This window comes from Lepidochelys kempii, chromosome 14, assembly GCF_965140285.1.
Source record: "Lepidochelys kempii isolate rLepKem1 chromosome 14, rLepKem1.hap1, whole genome shotgun sequence".
In the NCBI taxonomy this organism is placed as follows: domain Eukaryota; kingdom Metazoa; phylum Chordata; order Testudines; family Cheloniidae; genus Lepidochelys; species Lepidochelys kempii.
This window is the reverse complement of record NC_136393.1, coordinates 19262800-19281746: the sequence shown is the minus strand read 5'-3', so window position 1 is coordinate 19281746 and position 18947 is coordinate 19262800. Positions and strand designations below refer to the sequence as shown.

The 18947-nt window shown below is 45.5% G+C and overlaps 1 protein-coding gene across 7 annotated transcripts; it reads right to left on the bottom strand.

The window, feature by feature from the left end:
* Window positions 1–48: 48 nt before the first annotated feature.
* Window positions 49–18846, bottom strand: HEXD (hexosaminidase D). Of its 7 annotated transcripts, none has more exons than XM_073311034.2 (14): window positions 18447–18846; window positions 16842–16915; window positions 14957–15098; window positions 14168–14277; window positions 12700–12787; window positions 11685–11849; window positions 9735–9918; window positions 7981–8052; window positions 6116–6311; window positions 4771–4853; window positions 3657–3735; window positions 3473–3574; window positions 2755–2844; window positions 49–1473 (listed from the first exon to the last, which is right to left on the bottom strand). In XM_073311034.2, the coding sequence occupies exons 3-14, from the start codon at window positions 15053–15055 to the stop codon at window positions 1305–1307; spliced, it is 1437 nt and encodes a 478-aa protein (XP_073167135.2). In that variant the 5' UTR covers window positions 15056–15098; window positions 16842–16915; window positions 18447–18846; the 3' UTR covers window positions 49–1304. The 7 variants fall into 7 exon arrangements, with proteins under 7 accessions (XP_073167135.2, XP_073167132.2, XP_073167137.2 ...); XM_073311031.2 differs by lacking the exon at window positions 16842–16915 and adding an exon at window positions 17160–17311 and having other exon boundaries at window positions 18447–18845; XM_073311036.2 differs by having other exon boundaries at window positions 18361–18447.
* Between the last annotated feature and the right edge of the window lie 101 nt (window positions 18847–18947).

Here is an 18947-nt window from a genome sequence, read left to right as displayed (position 1 = left end):
TAAACTCTGTATTTAGATGTTTCAAGAAAGCAATGAATGAAGCAAACATTTTAAAAGGTATTTTGTATGTTTATTGTAAATTCACACTTGGAGTATCTGATTTTCACTGACTTATTTTGTGCCCAGTAGTTACAATATGCTTGTTAACCAGTTTACAAGGCTATGAAACACAAACTTGTCTATAAACCATTAAGAGCCCTCACCTCAAGCACAGAAAGCCTATGGGTGTCTTTCTATTGACTTCAGACTAGTTTCTAACTTTGCAAGTAGATGCAACAGAAGTCAGATTTATAGTTATGATGCTAACAACTGAAGGGTATCTGAAGTGATTTGGGTACTTTTCTGTTACGTTAAGAGGCTTTAAGAAACTTCCTCAAATAACCAGACTGCAGTGTTCAGCACATTACCAAAAATTAGTTTCCCACCTCTCATTTCAAGTCCTGTAAGTCCACTGTAGCCAGCTGACTCCTGCTTTGATGCCCCGTTATACACGATGCTGTGATGTCACAGCCCTCAAGGACATCTTTCTCCTGTTCTCCTAAAAAGCCAGTTAAGACCTGTATTTTAATAATTTTTTTTTTTAAAAGATCAAGTTGTGACCTTCAGTTCTGAACCTCCTCAAAGCTGGATATAAGCTTTTTGTTTTTTAAAGTTCCTTTCTATACTTTAGAAACTAAGAATGTCACAAACAGGACTTATCCAGAGCCATGGATTGACTGAAGTTTTGTCATGATGCTGCAGTAGGATATGTACTGGAACACTGCCTCTGAGCAAGAATCAGATGGCCATAATGGAAGGAGATAAAGACCTACAACAAGGCAGAAGTATGCGGAATCTTGAGGGGGCATTCAGCTCATACTGGTGAGTGACTGGAATTTGCCACATTACTTTTTCAGGTCACTTTTACCTAAAAGGGAGAGATTTTCAAAATTCAAGATCTGTCTTGATGCACTTTCTCCTTTCCCTATACTCTCACTACTAAGAACACAGCCAAGCTTGGCCTCGTTCTTGCTTTCATTGTTAGACACTGGAGTAAGTCTGGTCAAGTACGCACATTGCAGTAGCTGATTTCAGAGGCTGAGTTTCGGCATTGGTTGGAGGTAAAGATAGAACTCCACATTTTCATACTTCATCATTCTAGCTGTGCTGATGCAAATTCCTTGCTGTGGATATGGCCCAACTCAACTTCAGGGTAGTTGCATCCAGTTTATTCCATGGGTGGTTTAAGCTTTGGCTATACAGTTACTCATGAATTTGTACCAGCCAGGGTCTCAGATAAGACGTCTGGCAGTTTGTGAGGGCAGCTAGGATTGTGCTTGTATTGCTTTGTCTAGGTCATCCACTACTTCCTGCAGTTTGTGTAAGCTGGGATGGACATTCTCCTCCATCCACTCTTCTAGGGTACACATGTAGAAAACTCTGTTAAGGGCTGCTTGAAGCTCTTGCATCACAGTATTCCACTTGTCTAGAAGACTAAACAGAAACCAAAGGAAGACGTGAACAGAGCGTGCTACAGTTCATGTTCTTCACCAGGATTATTAGCCAACCGCACCAACTACATTTGCAATTAAGTCATGACAAAAGAGATGAGATGAGATCATGAGGTGACCCTTTGCAGAGAGAAGAAATGGAATTCTAGCATACTGTGCTGGAGCTTTAAAGTTTCACTTCTCTTGCAGGAAAGGATGCATCTTTTACAGGACTGCAATGGATTTAAAGCTGCAGAACTGTGCCTTACGTTTTGGGGCAGTTAACCTCCGCATCTCACTCATTCAGTATTTTTAAAAAATGGTGCAAAGGAGGAACTGTGCCTTTTTTTTTAAATTTGAAACCTGACCTTGAATTAGTAGGGATTTAAGTCACGAAAGCAGTTTCTGAAACTTAATCTCCCCCTGCCATAGTAACTGTTAAAAAATCAGCATAACGGATGAGTTGACAAAATAGGCTTTAACTTTAAATACACTTGGAATGATTAGATTTTTATCAGGAAATGTTGATTTCACCATACATACACACACAAACCAACCAAAAAGAATTTCCATTGTTGATAGAAATGCTGGTTGAGTACCTTACTTTGTATGAGTCCCACCTTAATGACTATAAAATGTGTTGCAATGAATGCTGCCTAAAAGCATGTATTTACAGCTCTGCTAAAACAGCTGGCTTATAAACTTTAATTATTTGAATCTCAATGTCCGTCAAATAATTATTGTCTGACCTCCCCCACCCCCATGATTTCCCACAACTGTGAAAATTTAAATAGATAAAAATTGAAAAAATAAATGCTTAAAAATATACACTGATATATTACATAAGACCATGAATTGGCATTGGCAGTGGACTGGCAGTCAGAGGATCTGCTTCTATTCCAGATCCTGCCACTGCATAGTCACTTCCTTTCTGAGTATCCGTCTTCCCAATCTGTAAAATGGGGAGAGTGATATTTACCTCTTTTGTAAGGCAAACGAGATCTGTGGATGAAAAGCACTATACTATTTTTTTCTCTCACATAGCAAAAACTTCCTGTGGGATAATGCTGTACCTGCATTCCATGGAGCCATTCCAAGTCAAATACAGATTAGGATACACTTCTTATGGCAAAAACCTATATGCTTCATGTTCAATTGTTTTATAACAACTAGGTTGCTTAATGTTGACATATTCCAAACGGTGGTGCTCAAGGTCAAGTTTCCCCAGGATGTGTTAAACACAAGCTTTATTTCCAGTATCTTGCAAAGGGGAATGTTAAGTTACCTTACTGCATCCGGCTGAAAATGATGCATCATTATAGGATGAACAATCTTCCTCTTTCTGTGGTAGGGGCTGAACCAGCCTGTGACATACCTGAAAATACATCTCAGCCTGAATATTCCTTGAAACAGCAGTGACTGATGGGGACAGATGGCTGTTGGCCAGACTGAGGTGATGTAAGAAGTGGTTTAAGTTGGGATCTCCCTCACACTGATGTAGACACCCCTGCACAGTTGTAGAATGGATCTGTTGCAGTCTAAATTAGTGAAAGGGAGTCTAATTTATGCCATTTTACACATCCCCTCTGAATTTGGTTGAGAATGATATTTTGTGTCCTAAGGCATAATATTTTGCCTTTATAACTTAAACACTAATCTTTTACTCACTAGAACTTTCAGAAATTACATTTTGCCTTCAATGGCAGTAAAACTCTGATTCAGCAAAGAATTTAAGCAAGTGCTGTGACAAATAGGGATGGACTTAGGCAAGTTTTTGGGCAATTTGCTGAATCCAGGTCTAAAGGTATTATCCTCTGCTGGTATCACTCTATTTCAGAGCAGAGGGTCATGTAATGCCTTAGCCACCAACTAAGCTCCACAACTAAGAGCATTAGCCACCTTAGAGAAGTCAATTTAAGTTTTCTTGGACCATTTATCTACATTATGGACCAATCACTTATGAGGAGACAAAGCAAAAACATCAAGTTTATTTTTTGTATTACCTGTTTCTTTCAAGAAGTTCATCCACTGAGGGCTTCAGATAGAAGCAGACCTGAGTCACAAGTGTGAAGATGTCACTCCCTGGAAAGGTCCCTGAACTTTCACTGTCCAAACAGAATAGGTCAGTCTTCAAAATTACACCGCAACACAACAAGAAGCATCTGAATCCAGCAAGTGGGGCTTTACCTCATGAAAGTGTCAATTTCCAGACTTGAGAGCCCCAGCTGTTTCTCCACATTTTCTTTAACCTTTTCAGAATAGCCACCTGGGCAAAGGACAGTCAAAGTAAGAGGGAAGCAGAGGAAAAGTGCAGCCTCGAATGGCAAAATGGGGACACAAATAGCTATAATACAAGTAAGGAGGGATTTTAACTCTAAATCCCCCCTACAGACTTTAGTACAGTGTGTTAATTCTCTGTTGAGAAAGGACTACTGCCACCCCAGGCCTGTCTGCTTAGTTTTCTTTACACTGCATTTCCCTCTTAGTATTTTAGATTGTCTTAATTTTTTTTTAAAAAGTTTCAGTAGGTTTCCCCATCCCCCAAAAGAAGAAATGCAGAAGACAGAATTGACCCTTGCGGAATTCTACAGGTTAAGGCCTACTCTACCAGTATAACTATTTAGGTTAGGGGTCTTTTTTTTTCTGAAATGGTTATACTGATTCAATCACTAGTGTGGATGCAGTTATACAGGTATAAATACCTTCTACTGGTATAGCTTATACCCCTTCCCATCTGGGAATAAACTATACTGCTATAAGCACCTTTATGCTGGTATAGCAGAATCCATTTTAGGGGGGCTGTCCTCCTTTATCCACATTGGTATAGTTTAAGGAGAACAACTTGTGGGTGTAGACAAGGCCTTATTGTGAAATGTGGTCTATGTAACTAGTCATTTCTGTATGAGCAATGAATCAAAAATCAGTTTAAGCAGTTTTGTTTCAAAAGCAATTCATAGCTTCTACTGCTAAAAAAGATTACACTTGAGAAAGGAAACCAATGCCAATTTATGCACTACTCAAAAACACAAGAGGATTAGTATAATAAGGCTCTTTATTAAATTAATGGAACCACACAATAGGTGGAAACCACAGCAGCTGCTATTACCATAGTCATGCCTGTGTGCCTATAAAGAGTATGAAATTAGATCAGAAATGCATTGTTTATAATCTAACAATTTTCATGATCACAGACATGCCTGTTAAATTTAAGAGGTGGTTTGATCTTGCAGAACTTTAGTCACGGTTAACTTTTGTTTTGGAATAGGTATTAGCTCTGATAGAGGATATAGGCAGTGTGTACCATTCTGTAGTGCCTGTAGACACACAGCTAGTGATGGGATTCCCACTGGAAGAAGCTCACATAAGACAGAGAAGTGGTCATACCTGAAAAAGATAAATGTCCATTCATTCAGTGCTTTGCTGTAAATAGGTGCTATAACTGTGCTGAATGTTAGCACTTCATCCAACAGTCTCCAAGTGTTTTATAAACATTAGTCCATCTCTCAGGATAAAGCACATCCTAACTCCTCCTCCAAGGTACAAAGGGATAATTAAACCTCCGTTACTGATAGGGAAACTGAGAAACAGATTAATTTGCCCAAGGCAAATCAGGGTCAAAGCCTGAATTAGAACTCAGGATTTCTGGCCTTATCTTAGATCATGCATCTATCCCATGAAAGCCTTTTCTCCTTCTAATACTTACAACTATTTCCTCACACAGCTTTGTGGTATTTGAAACCATCATTACAATAGTTTATTCTTTTAACTACTTCATTCCTGGCCTTGGGTATTAACTAGAGCCGCATTGGAAGGAGATACTTTAAGTGTCTGGCTGCATTTCTATGGGGTAGCCCCCATTTTCAAGGGTTTAACTGGACTGGGAAATCAAGCTACATTCATATTTTCATCCTGTGAAGGATAAAAATAACTTGAGCTATCTGAGTTAGAGAGCAAACAATTTCAAGGACATCTTGTGGAATGGTTTGTTTAAATAATCATTATCTGCAGGCCATTTAGTTGGTATGTAGATTAGTCCTATCAATGTTAAATATTAGCAGAGGATGAGTAAAGTAGTCTCCATGCATCTGCAGAAAATGATCTGTAATAAATGTGTATTCAACACGCCCGCCCACAAAAGAAGAGTGAAATAAAACCCCATTCAAGGGGGCACAAAGCAGCATTTAAAAAGGCTGAAATTCTCACCTTCATTTTGCCTTAAGACCTAACTATTGGACGTGTCTCCAACAAGAGTCATTTCTACTGATTAACCCAGTGTGCTACAAAACACAAGTTCCCTGGTTAAGAATGTAGTTGAGTTAATGCCATTTTTTACTCCCAGGTATAGCAAATATTAATCACCATTTGGATTTAGACCTGAACAGCCTTCAGTTTTCCCTTCCACACTCCATGGCCTTAATGCTTCTGGGCCAGAGGCCTGGAAGGAATCTTTTGAGACCCATCGACAACACTCACTCACTAGGGCAGGGGCTATAAGTGAGCAACAGGAGGCACTGCAGTATTCCAGAGTTCCTGCAGCACTCTCTGGCCCCCGTGGATCCTGGGCCCCTTTATACCTATTTTGATACTGTTTGGTGGGAATTTGTTTGCATACATTCCATGGAACTGCTTAAAGAACAGCCCCTTACCTTTGCCAGCCAGTCAGGGCGATGCCTTGGAGCATATCAGCAGGAGTGCTGTTTGCCACTTTCAGCCACTGCAGATGGTTTTTTAGGTGGTGTCCAATCAGGGTTAGAGACTGATTCGCCCCAGTGGCTCCTTTAAAGGCACTAGCAAACCACAGCTTGGGGAAGCCACACTTGCGGTACTTTTCAACGAGAAGCACTGAAATATAAGACCAAGGGGACATGTACAGCACCAGGTGCTCAGTTTTAGCCACATTACTCCTGTTCAGAGGAATTCTGGATCCTGAACTCTTGTGCAATAGATACACAGCTCTGGGTTTGAGCTAGAAGGGGCCAGAAGCAGTGTCACACTTTCACTGATTGAAACACACAGTCCATTTGTTCACCAAAGGCTATTGTGGATGCAGGCTCTAGAGCCAAAGTCCATTTGCAGGCAAATGTCCCCTACTGGCTTTTAGTGAGAGTCTTGCTGTCTACAAGATTAGACCCATATTCATTCAGGATCTGATTCTGCAAACCTCACTCATGTGCGTAACCTATTGGCTTCAATAGGTCTCCTTGCATGGCCAAGTGTTACGCACTTGAGTAAGGACTGCAGAATTGGGCATCTGGAATGCCCCGCTGATGTTACAGCAGAGTCCACACAGGGCCAATTTCTTCTTTCACTCTGGGGTAAATCAGAAGTTACTCCCCTCAAAGATTTACACTGGTGCAGGTCAGAAGAAAATCAGACCCAATGAATGCAAACACTTAGGAGATTTAAGTTTCATCTTTGGAGTGCTAAGAAAGCTGGGTGTATACCTGAATCTATGGAACACCAAACAACTGTTAGTTACTCTGGCACCTAAGTCCTGGTCTACACCTAAAACAGATTGATCAAGCTACATTTTTCAGGGCTGTAAAAACGTAGATGCAGCCAGGTGAATGGAAGAATTCTTCCATCAACCTAGCTACCACCTCTTGAGGTGCTGGATTTACTACAGCAATGGAAAAATTTCTTCCATCACTGTAGAAAGTGTCTACACTACACTGGCATAGCTGCAGCTGTGTGTCACTGTAGCACTTGCAGTATAGACGTACCCTAAGCATTTGAATACAAAATCTTTAAGGCCTGATCCAACTCCCATGGGAATCAAATATGAGCCTTTTCTCAGACTTCCAGGGAACTTGCATGAGGTGGAATTTTCAAAAGTGCTCAGCATTGGCCTAACTGGACCCACTGAAGAATGCTCATTAACTTTCAACAGAAGCAGAGTTAAGCCAATGTTAAGGACTTTTTCAAATGACACTCCTTATTGACTATGCTGAGTGCCCAGGCCAGTAAAAACAAGATGACATGTAGGTGTGAAAATCCTGACCTTAACAGATGAAAATCCTTCACAACATGAGTGGAGAGAGAAAAATAAAGTTAGATAGAACAGGTACAATGCCATGAAGTCAGAGCAAAGGGGTTTGCTTACAACTTTGTTTTGACAGTGTAAAATGGTGAGACTCTGATGACAAATATAAGGTGTTTTTTAAAGAAGTGACGTGCCTAAAGTCTATATTCAGTTTAACAGAAGGGTAGGCTAGGATCATCTTTCCATATATTCTGCTAGAAAGAAAGGGGCCATACTCCCCTTGAAAACCTTCCCAGGAGCAGTAAATCAGTATGCATGGATTCTAGCAAGATCTGTGTAGTTGTCTCCATCACTTATAGAGATTGTTATAAGTTAATATTAATATAAGTTAGTAGGAGAAGGTTTATTTAATACAGCAAAAGCTTCTGGTGTCTGGGGACCATGTGATATAAGAACTGGAAACTGACCATTTTTAAGTTAACTGAGCGCTTTGCATGTTCTTAGCAGTTCAGAACCAACAGTACAAACCTTTGTCATCCTCGTCAAGATCCGGTGCATAGTCCCAGATCATTGGCTCCATCAGCTGAGCTACCCCGGACTCTAGAAGGAGCAGAATTTGTTTTAAGTGATGCAAAATGGTCAGTTAAAGCTGCTTGTGTGTTAATGCTGCAGTAATCAGTCCTGCATCAAACCCCACGGGATGGGTTTGTCAGCCTTGGACGCAGATGTTCTCTACCTACAGAACAAACAAGAACACAGGCAGCTCCAGAGCGCAAGTCCCTCCTGGCCTCTCCCTGCAAACTGGTTTAGAGAGGACTCTTCCAAGGTGAAAGGCAGTTCAGGCTCCATTCAGTCCTTAGATTCTTTCCTGAGACGGTCAACAAAGGGCCCAATTAGTGACCATCCATAGGATGGACACCCGTCTATTGGCCAGACTAAGGCCACATCAATGGAAGTATTGCTTACGCTGCACCGATGCAGCGTGTCTGGTGAAGATGCTCTATGCAGACAGTAGAGAGCCAACTCCACAAGTGGCATAAGACGCTCTCCCATCGACATAGAGTTGTGCACCTGAATGCTTATGTTGGTGTAACTTATGTCGCTCAGGGGGGTGTAATATTCACATCCCAGAGTGACATAAGTTTTGCTGAGATAGGCTATGTCGACGCTACCACCTAAAAGTCCTTCATCTCTAGTCAGCCTCATTACCAATCCCCTGGCCTTACCAGTGCATGTGCTTGCAGGAACAAAGGATCCTGCAAAGGTTTGATCCTGTATTCTTTGCACATGTAAACCTTCCACCAACTTCAGTGGAAATTCTGTATGCACAAAGGTGCAGGTTTGGTCCCAAGTTACTGTGTACCACATTAATTCACTTGGATTTAAACACTGAAGAATACCTGGTCACGCAGAAGCTGCTGCCAAGTATCAGTAAACATTGCAATAATTCAGCGTTTAACCCAAACCCCATTTTAAACCGTTCAGAGCAGGTTTTCACGCCAGCATGATGACAATGCTGCTGGTTGCCTGTTTATAACAGGGCTGCACCAAGTTTAGCAATAGTTGGAAAAAAGGCTAATGTGAACAAGGCTACTGAGCAATCCCACAATTCAGTTCTGGACATTCCTGCCATGTGCACAGTGATAAACTGCAATGTCAAAGACACCAGGTCATGGCTTCTCTCCGTGAGTCTGCACCATTGGCATGCAGACATTTCTGTGGAGAACAACTACTAACTGGTGCACAACACTGCCCAGGCGTGGGTAGAAGTTGAGGCTAAGGACACTGATTCAAACCTCTGTCCTTACATAAAGTTCCATGAGATTTTTTTAAAATGGTCAGAGAGAGAAGACAAAGACCCACACATGGCATCTCGATCTATGTTAGGTACTTATATGGCCCCTGTTACCACAGTATCTGAGCACCTCATGATCTGTAATGTATTTATCCTCAAGACTGGCCTGTGAGGTAGGGCAGCGCTATTATCCCCATTTTACAGAGGGGAAACTGAGTCACAGAGAGGCTATATGACTTGCCCAAAGTCACTTAGGAAATCTGCAGCAAAGCAGGGAATTGACAAAAGGGCTCCTGAGTCCCAGGCTAGGGCTCTAACTACTGGGCAATCCCTCTCCTCTCCTTAGCTCCTTGTGAAATCAGTTCTTACCTCTTCCTAATTGTCACAACTGAATGATGGGTTTCCCAGTACAATCTGTTTCAAACACGGGTATGTAGAGCTTGTTATGCTATAAAGTTATGAGAGGGGTCCTGCCCAGTTCACATACCTGTCAGCGTTTCCTCACTCACCCCCCTGAGCATATCATCCCACACAATGGGCTTCACCGCCGGATGAGACGAGACCATGCAACTTGCAACAGCTTTCATGTGGGATAGACACAGCTTCTCTGTGCTGTTCTCTTCTTTCTGCAGCCACTGCTTTGACTCCTCCCCTTCCCCGAGATAGTAGACCTGGGGGCACCAAGCAAAAGACACTGCTTTACTGTAGAGGCTCTTTTAATATGTCTCCTCCTTCATCCCGGTCTCCTCTTATTCTCCCTTTGGCTGATCAGAGAAGAGAAAGGGATAGGGAAGGATGGATTTCCCATCTATTCAAAATGAAGACAAGAGCCCAGAGTTTCCAAAGAAGTCTTCCTGTCAAAGCCTCCCTGAACCTGTAGCAGGCAGCAAGCACAGAGCATCCACACAGTTTAGTAAAATGTTGACCTATAATTTAGTTTAAATCCCTTCCCACAGCTGTTGAGCACTCCAGCCTCAGTAGTTTTCATGCGGGGCTCCAAGAGCCCAGGGAAGCCTCTACAGGCTGTAGAGACCTGTGTGCTGTGATGGCTGAAAGTCTGCACAGAAATTAAGAGGTTAAATATCCTAATGAATTAAACTACTTAAAGCAAACATTTTCAATGACTCTGCAAGTTAGAATAACCACCTCCTGGAATGACTGGGCAGTACCTTGAGGTACAACTCCTCCAGGAGCCTGAACAATCCTGTCAGTTTACCGAAGAGCCATCACACCTGTTTTCAAATCACACAGTGACATGCATGTTGGAATGTGGCTCTGCACCCTAGGGTTAGAGTTCCTGTGGTAAGGGTACTTGGAGCTAGGGTTCGGGTTCCTTTGAGCTGGGCTCCCTGCCTTAGGGTGATTCTATACATCTGCCATCCAATTGCCTGTAGAATTACCTGGGTGCTCTCCATCAAACTCATCACAGAAGAAATAAGGTTAAGGCACTGAAAATCATGTGTAGATATCAGTGGTCTTGGAGAGGGCTGGGGGAGAGATTATGATCCTGGAAAACTAGGTCAGCGTTTCTAAGATGGTTTATGAACAAAAGTGCCTCAGCCTAATGCTCTTTATATATCCCTTCATGTGACTGTGGATGTTCTCATTACCCTTGAGAATCCCTAACCCTAACCAACGTACCTGGCACTACTTCTACAAAGTGGTACAGTGAGGGGATACGGCTTTGATTCTTTGGGACTTTAATATGAGCTTATCAACCCTTTCATACCAAACCACTTTGCAGACAGAAATCACTCAGCACACCAGTGAAGTGCAGCTACCTCTGGGATAGCTGGGGGCAGTTGCATTACAGCACATATCAGCAGGAAGAGAGGGCTATGTCACCCAACAGAAACTGCGGGAGCATTTTTGTCAGCAGAACGTATGTTGCATTATTTATTATTTGTATTGCAGAAGTGGACAGGAGTCATGGCCCAGGACTCCATAGCGCTAGGTGCTGTTAAAAAAAAAACCAGAGCCTAACTAAAAAGAAGGAATTTGGCCTGGACAATGGGGCTAATATCTTAGCTTGAAAAAACACAGGATATAGTTGAACATAACCAATCAGGACCTCAGGCTTGAAGTCTGATCCAAAGTGAAGCCCTTTTAGGCCAAGGGTCTTTCTCAAGCCAAGTGCTGAGTTAGAAGCACCTTTCTGGAGCTAATACTTTACTTTTGATCAACCTATTAAAGAAAATAAACTGCTTCCGTTGCAATCAGAGATATTAAGAATTAAAATGACTTTTAGATTTAGCTTCTCAGAGCTAGAATCTTGCTGGTTCCCTTGCCTGAAAAGGCAATTCTACTCAGATGTGTCCTCAGCATCCAACACTAAATTCAGGGAGTCCCCAGTCCACCCAGACACAAAAAGATTTCTAAGTGAATCCCGGCTTTGTTCCTCAGCACCTGAGAGAAACTGTGTCATGGAGAATCATACCTCATCAGAGCCTATGTGAAACCATCGTAAGCCATCATGCAGCGCCACCACCTGGTCAATCATTGCACTGACCAGCATCAGGGATTCCTCTTTGTGTGGGTTGAGGGCGTTTGGAAACATCTCCACCTCCCGGAGATGAGAAAACTCTTGGTGTTTTAGGACAAACTACAGAAGAGATGAGATGTACAGATGTAACCACAGAATGACTGCAAGATGGACGCAACTATGGTGCTGTCTCATGTCACTCAGGGGTCCAATGGACGCCACTGTTACAATTTTGGAAACTTTGCTGTGCTCAGGAAAATGACAGAGGCAGAGGACAAGCCAGAGCCAGGCACAGCAGAGGCAGGACACATTCTGCTGCTCCCACTGCTCGATAGAGCATCTTAGCCCAGACACCGCTGAGCAGTGGCTGCTCTCCCAGATCAGAGGGAGCAGCACACCCCACCCCACTCATCTCACTGCTATAACCAACATGTGTATACGGGGGTAACATGGATAACTCAGGAGGTTACAACTGCATCGTCTGTGGTGTCTAAATCCTACAGCAGGGAAGGAAGTGCTGACTGGGGTGGCAAGGCAGGTGGTGTGGAGGGCCGATTGGGCTGGGGGGTGGAATTCCCCAACAGAAAAATTCTGTCAGTTTATCTATTAGGGGAAGAAGAATTGTCTTGTTGTTAAAGCCTGGGAATGGGAGTCAGGAGATCTGGGTTCTATTCCCGGCGCTGCAACTTATGTCCACTGTGAAGTCACATCCCCTCTCTGTGCCTCAGCTTTCCCACATAGAAACTGAGGATAAGAGAACTCCCTGTCTCACTGGAGGGGTTGAAAGGATGAATTCACTAGTGTCATTGGGGTGCTCTGGATCATTGGATGGACGGTGCTGTTAAAAGTGCAGAGTAATATTATCCCCCAAATGCTAAACACTAGACATGTCAATGACTCATGGCCTACTCCCTGCTCTCCAGAACTCTCTAACCTACGCAGCATCCCCCGAATCCAGACATGCACTTACTTCCATGTGTCCAAAGGTCTGCACCAGAGGGATAACTTCTAACTCGTGCAATTTTGCCAAATTTAAAATCTCTTTAATCTCTGAGGCACTAGGAAGAGAGACAGAGAAAGAAAGCGAGAGAGAGAGCAAGAGCACACACACTTGGGTTAGTCACACCAGGGACAGAGTGTTTAGAGTTAACTAAAGTCAGTAGCTTGTCAATTTCAAAAGGATGATGCTCTAATAGGTATAAGGCACCTTTTATCCCAAAGCTCTTCACAGGCTTTACTGACTGCACAGACTGCAATTCACTGCATAGACAGAAATCACAGGTAAAGGCTTCATAGGGTTAACAGTGGACAGCAACACTAACACAGCTGGAAGGGAAGCACTTACCTTATGCAACTGGAAATGCAGGGGTATTTATGGAGCAGAACAGAAACACCTCTGTTGGCATCTGGCCTGGATACTAGAGCTAATATTACCTATACCTGTGAAAATTATCCTGGGATCCTTAGTGACCACGTGTGATCAGGATCCTGCTTTCACTCCTAGTCTAAAAGCTGGCATCTTTGGCAGCTGCTTCATACCATGCTGGGCTGTCAGTCCAGTACAAGTAGTGGGCACTCAGATATGAAATGCACTGTAATGCCTGTATATTTTTCAGAGTGTTGTACAGATATTACCGTAACTAATCTCACACCACCCCAGAAGGCAGATAGGTAAGTATCATTATCCCCTTTTACAGATTGGGGAGACTCAACACAGAGGTTAAGTGATTTTCCCAAGGCCTCAAAGAGAGGGAGTGGTAAAGGTAGGATTGGACCTCAGGAGTTCACGACTCCCAGCCCCATGCTCAGGACATTAGACCACACCTCAACTCAGCACTGTATTGAACAGAATTGTCTCATCTACTGAATCGCCTGCACTACTTCCTTGAGTTCTCCTGACAGGTGTCCCAGCCAAATCCTGACTTGGCCCAACAGACAAGATCCCAAGGCTGTGGACCAGATGAAGGGCTGATTTTACATGCAGAAAAATTTAATCAGGAAAATGCCAAAGCTGCGTTCCTGACAGACACAAATGGGAAACAGCAAATACAGTCACCAGCGGGACATGTTCTGTTCCATTCCCCCTGCCCCAGGACTGAGGGGAGGCTTGTTGTTGCATCTTCATCCCGTTCATAATGTACTTTCACTTTCCTTATGCCCCCTATTGCACCTTCTCAGCCCCATATTGCAGCTACCACCCTTCCATGGATAGACTGTAAGACACTCCCTTTGGAAACCATCAGTAGCAGCTTCACCACTGATTCCTCTGGACTCTTAAGAATGGCATGTGATACTCCTCTTCCACCCCCAGGAGCTTCTACAGCTGTTCCAGATGGTCAGTCCAAGAGTCAGAGACCAGGACTCAGCCTGTAGCCTCCTCCCTAGCAGTATGAGAAGGCCACCTGACAACCCTTGCAAGATTCATTTGACTGCAATACCTGTAAGCATGCTCTGCTCTCAGTGGCTTCAGCTCTCCCTCATAAGGAAACATGTCTTCATACTCAATGAGAAGACCATTGGCACCAAGGGTACGAAATAAAGGAAAGATCTGCAAGAGAAAGAAACCCCTGCAGTTATGTGTCTGGCTTGTAATAACGATATCCATGTTCACACCAAACAAGGTTGACAAGCTCATGTCTTACAGGTTCTGGCCTGCATAATTCCCAAGGTAGCAAAGGCAGCAGGATGTGAGAAGGAATCTTAACTTTTCTTTGGCAGTCTGTCTGGCACCTATGTGGAGTATTTCGTTCACAGTGAAATCAGGACCCAAGATATCAAGAAGCCCAGAGCTGGTTGGCTCGAATGTGAACACATACAACCACAATCAAAAGCTTCATTTGGATAGAGGACTCTTTTAAGGTTTTCCTTAACTAGAATCTAAACTCCCCATGCAGCTGCAAAGCATTACATTTATTGTGTGTGGTGGATTTAGTGCTGATGAAGGAGGCTGGAATGACAGCTTAATTTGCAACTAGTGGAAATCCTAAATCATTATTTCCCTCTAGGAAAGGACTGAGGTTACTGCAGTTTACAGTAAGCATCCTAAATAAGTTCTACTGAGACATTCTGGCCTCTGGATAAACCAAATTTTTTGCTCTCCCCAATCAAAGCCATATGGAACACTACATGCTTTCTTGCATTACACCCCCAGTGTGACCTCCAGTTAAGGACTGGAATCATTTTGGAGTTGATTCAACAATCCTACCTGCATGCAATAAATGTGTTACCTCAGCCAGGTAGGAGACCTTTGGTGGAGCACCTTTCAGATCCAAGTGCACTAAGTGCAGCCCAAATGGTGAGGAGACTGTCATTTTATTTTCTTCCATCTTCTTAGCATGGCAAAGTCTTCAGCAAAAACAAATATTTTACCTTGAGGAGAACAGTAAATTTATTACTTGGAGTATTTCCCCCCACACAATTAAATATGGATCTTAAGTACAGAGGTATCATGTAAGCCAGATTTAGGCCAATTTTCTTAACCAGGGGAAGAGCTGCACTTATAAAAAGGTACCAAAAACACAAGCTAAACCATTGGCGCTGAAACAGATCACAGGCCCAGTTCTATTCCAGATACATCATATCCATGAGACTGCCACATGCAAGGGCAGAACCAGACAAGGGATTCCTGGCTTGTAATTCCACAATGGAGAGAGTCATGAATTTTATAAATCTGTGACACCTTTTACCCAAAGACCCGAATGTGATTTACAAGCAGCCATTTAACCTCCCTACCCTTTTGTGAGGAGGCAGAAAAGGGTTATTCTTATCCCTGTGTTACAGATGGAGAAATTTGGAAAGGGCAACACTGATAGTTAAAAGTCAGACAGGACGTCAGTGGGAGAGGGCTGATTCCATGTTGTAAGTGAACAGAAGATGCAGCTAAAACACTTGGTGTTCCAGGCTACCCATCTGTCCCAAGCGAGAGTCTGGATGTTGGTATGAGGCCACAGGGTATCAGATTAACGATATCAAACAACACCTTCTTATGCCACACATGGGCTCCTGGGGCCTGTTCACAGTCACATCTGCTGATTTAGTGACAGAGCAGTTTGACTCCTCTTTGCTCCTCAGGGCAAGCTCAGTGCTGGGAAAGTGAAAGACTCCCCCATCTCCTGCAGCACTGACAGATTTGTGATCTGCGAGGCGGCACTTGTGTCCCTGCCCCAGAGAGCAGTGAGCTGAGTGAGGGTAATGAAGCAGGGCCCTGAGGTTGTGCAGGCCTTGCTGAGGGCAACTGAGGAAAAACTTGTCCTACAAAGCCACTGTCCCTGGCAATGATGCATTGGCCAGGCAGCGCCTGCTGGACTCTTGGACCCAGTACCGCCAGCTCTGGCAAGCCAAGGAGTGCAGCTGGCCTGGCTACAACCTCTAGCAAATTTCAGTCCTGCTTATATGGGGTCAGGGGAATTCCCCTCTGATTGGTAGCCTGTCCTACTTGCCTGCCTCCTCAAGAGGAGTGGCCAATCAGAGTGGCTGTAGGAAGATTCAGGAGCAGGTACTGTTTCTCACAGGAGAGGAGCAGGAAGGGCTGAGCAGATCAGAGCTCTGCTCCCCCATCCCTCCTGTGAGCAGTGTGCATGGAACAACACCTTTGCTCCCCCTGGATGCAGCACCCAGCCTAGGAAGGGGAGGGGAAGAACCCTTAGAGCTGAGGGGAGAATGGACTGTGCCTTCTCCCACCTCGGCCTGGCAGAGGGTGGGTGAAGATCCCAGGAACTGCAGGAGGAGCAGAGATGGGGGGGGGAATGTGATGGGGAGTTGTGGAGGGCAGAGCTGGTTGCAGGGCAAGCAATGGGCACATGTAGGTGTTCTTGCCCATAGAACTGGGCACGGCAATTGCAGCCTCCCCCTGCCACACACTGGGGGTGGCTGGGGCAGTCGCAGCCCCTCCCCCCCATCAAGGGTACATTTGGAACTCTAGGGTACAGATGTGCATGAAAGACCCCCTAAGCTTATTCTTACCAGCTTAGGTTAAAAACTTCCTCAAGGTACAAACTTTGCCTTGTCCTTGAACCCTATGCGGCCACCACCAAGTGTGTTAAACAAAGAACAGGGAAAGAGCCCACTTGGAGACATCTCTCCCCCAAAATATCCCCCCCAAGCCCTACACACCTCCTTTCCTGGGGAAGGCTTGATAAAAATCCTCACCAATTTGCATACGTGAACACAGACCCAAACCGTTGGATCTTAAGAACAATGAAAAAGCAATCAGGATCTTAAAAGAAGAATTTTAATTAAAGAAAAAGTAAAAGAATCACCTCTGTAAAATCAGGATGGTAAATACTTTACAGGGTAATCAGATTCAAAACATAGAGAATCCCCCTAGGCTAAACCTTAAGTTACAAAAACAGGAATATACATTCCATACAGCTTATTTACCAGCCATTTAAACAAAAGGAAATCTAACGCCTTTCTTGCTAGATTACTTACTAACAAGTTCTAAGACTCCATTCCTGATCTGTTCCCGGCAAAATCATCACACACACAGACAGACCCTTTGTTTCCCCCAGCTTTGAGAGTATCTTGTCTCTTCATTGGTCATTTTGGTCAGGTGCCAGCGAGGTTACCTGAGCTTCTTAACCCTGTACAGGTGAAAGGGTTTTGCCTCTGGCCAGGAAGGGTTTCATAGTTCTGTATACAGAAAGGTGGTTTTCCTTCCCTTTATATTTATGACACCCCCCCATACACACTGGGGGTGGCTGGGTATTTGCAGGCCCGTGCCCGGGGTGGTCGGGGCAGTTTCAGTCCCCCCCCCCAATAGGGTGGTCGGGGCAGTTTCAGCCCCTCCCCCCCATACACACCGGGGGTGGCCGGGGCAGTTGCAGACACCCCCCCCCCGGGGTGGCTGGGTATTTGCAGGCCCGTGGTCGGGGCAGTTTCAGCCCCCCCCCAATAGGGTGGTCGGGGCAGTTTCAGCCCCTCCCCCCCATACACACCGGGGGTGGCCGGGGCAGTTGCAGACACCCCCCCCCCCGGGGTGGCTGGGTATTTGCAGGCCCGTGCCCGGGGTGGTCGGGGCAGTTTCAGCCCCCCCCCAATAGGGTGGTCGGGGCAGTTTCAGCCCCTCCCCCCCATACACACCGGGGGTGGCCGGGGCAGTTGCAGACACCCCCCCCCCCGGGGTGGCTGGGTATTTGCAGGCCCGTGCCCGGGGTGGTCGGGGCAGTTTCAGCCCCTCCCCCCCATACACACCGGGGGTGGCCGGGGCAGTTGCAGACACCCCCCCCCCCGGGGTGGCTGGGTATTTGCAGGCCCGTGCCCGGGGTGGTCGGGGCAGTTTCAGCCCCCCCCCAATAGGGTGGTCGGGGCAGTTTCAGCCCCTCCCCCCCATACACACCGGGGGTGGCCGGGGCAGTTGCAGACACCCCCCCCCCCCGGGGTGGCTGGGTATTTGCAGGCCCGTGCCCGGGGTGGTCGGGGCAGTTTCAGCCCCCCCCCAATAGGGTGGTCGGGGCAGTTTCAGCCCCTCCCCCCCATACACACCGGGGGTGGCCGGGGCAGTTGCAGACACCCCCCCCCCCGGGGTGGCTGGGTATTTGCAGGGCCCGCGACTGGTGTGGCCGGGGCAGTTGCAGGCCCTCCCCCACTTCCCCCTTCCAGAGCAAGTCTGGCGGGTTTGTATCCAACTCACAACTCGTGGGCGCAGGGGTTGGCCGTGGTTTCGGCCGGGCCCTGCCCAGCCCCAAGTCCAGAACCCGCCCGGCCAGCGGCACCCACCTGCCCCGGCACCGCGAGGGTTAACGCCCTTCCCAGCCCCACTCAGAGCCAGCTGCAGCAAGACAGTTCCAGGGCTCCGATCTCTGGCATGGATTGCTCTTGTCTGCCGTGCCGCCCATTTCCCCCGCTGGCCTTCATTCGGTAATAGATTTATTTAGCCTTTCTCCTGGCTGCTTTCCAAGCGTCTATTCTCACTCTGACATGGATTACTCTGGCCTGCCCCTTCACCGGCTATTATTCTGGGATGACCTGCCTCTAACTATGCCAATGCTCTATCACTCTGATATAGATTGCATTGGCCTGTCTCTCAATCCTTGTTCATACCTCCTGTTCTGTCATTCTGGTATAGATCGCTTAGGCCTGTTCTGCTCATCGCTCTCACATGGACTGCTCCTATCTACTTGCCTTGTCTTGCCTGCCCGATCACACCGCGACACCGGCGTGGATTGCTCTAGTCTGATCGGCTTCCTGTCTCTGGTCTGGATTGCTCTGCCCTGTCCT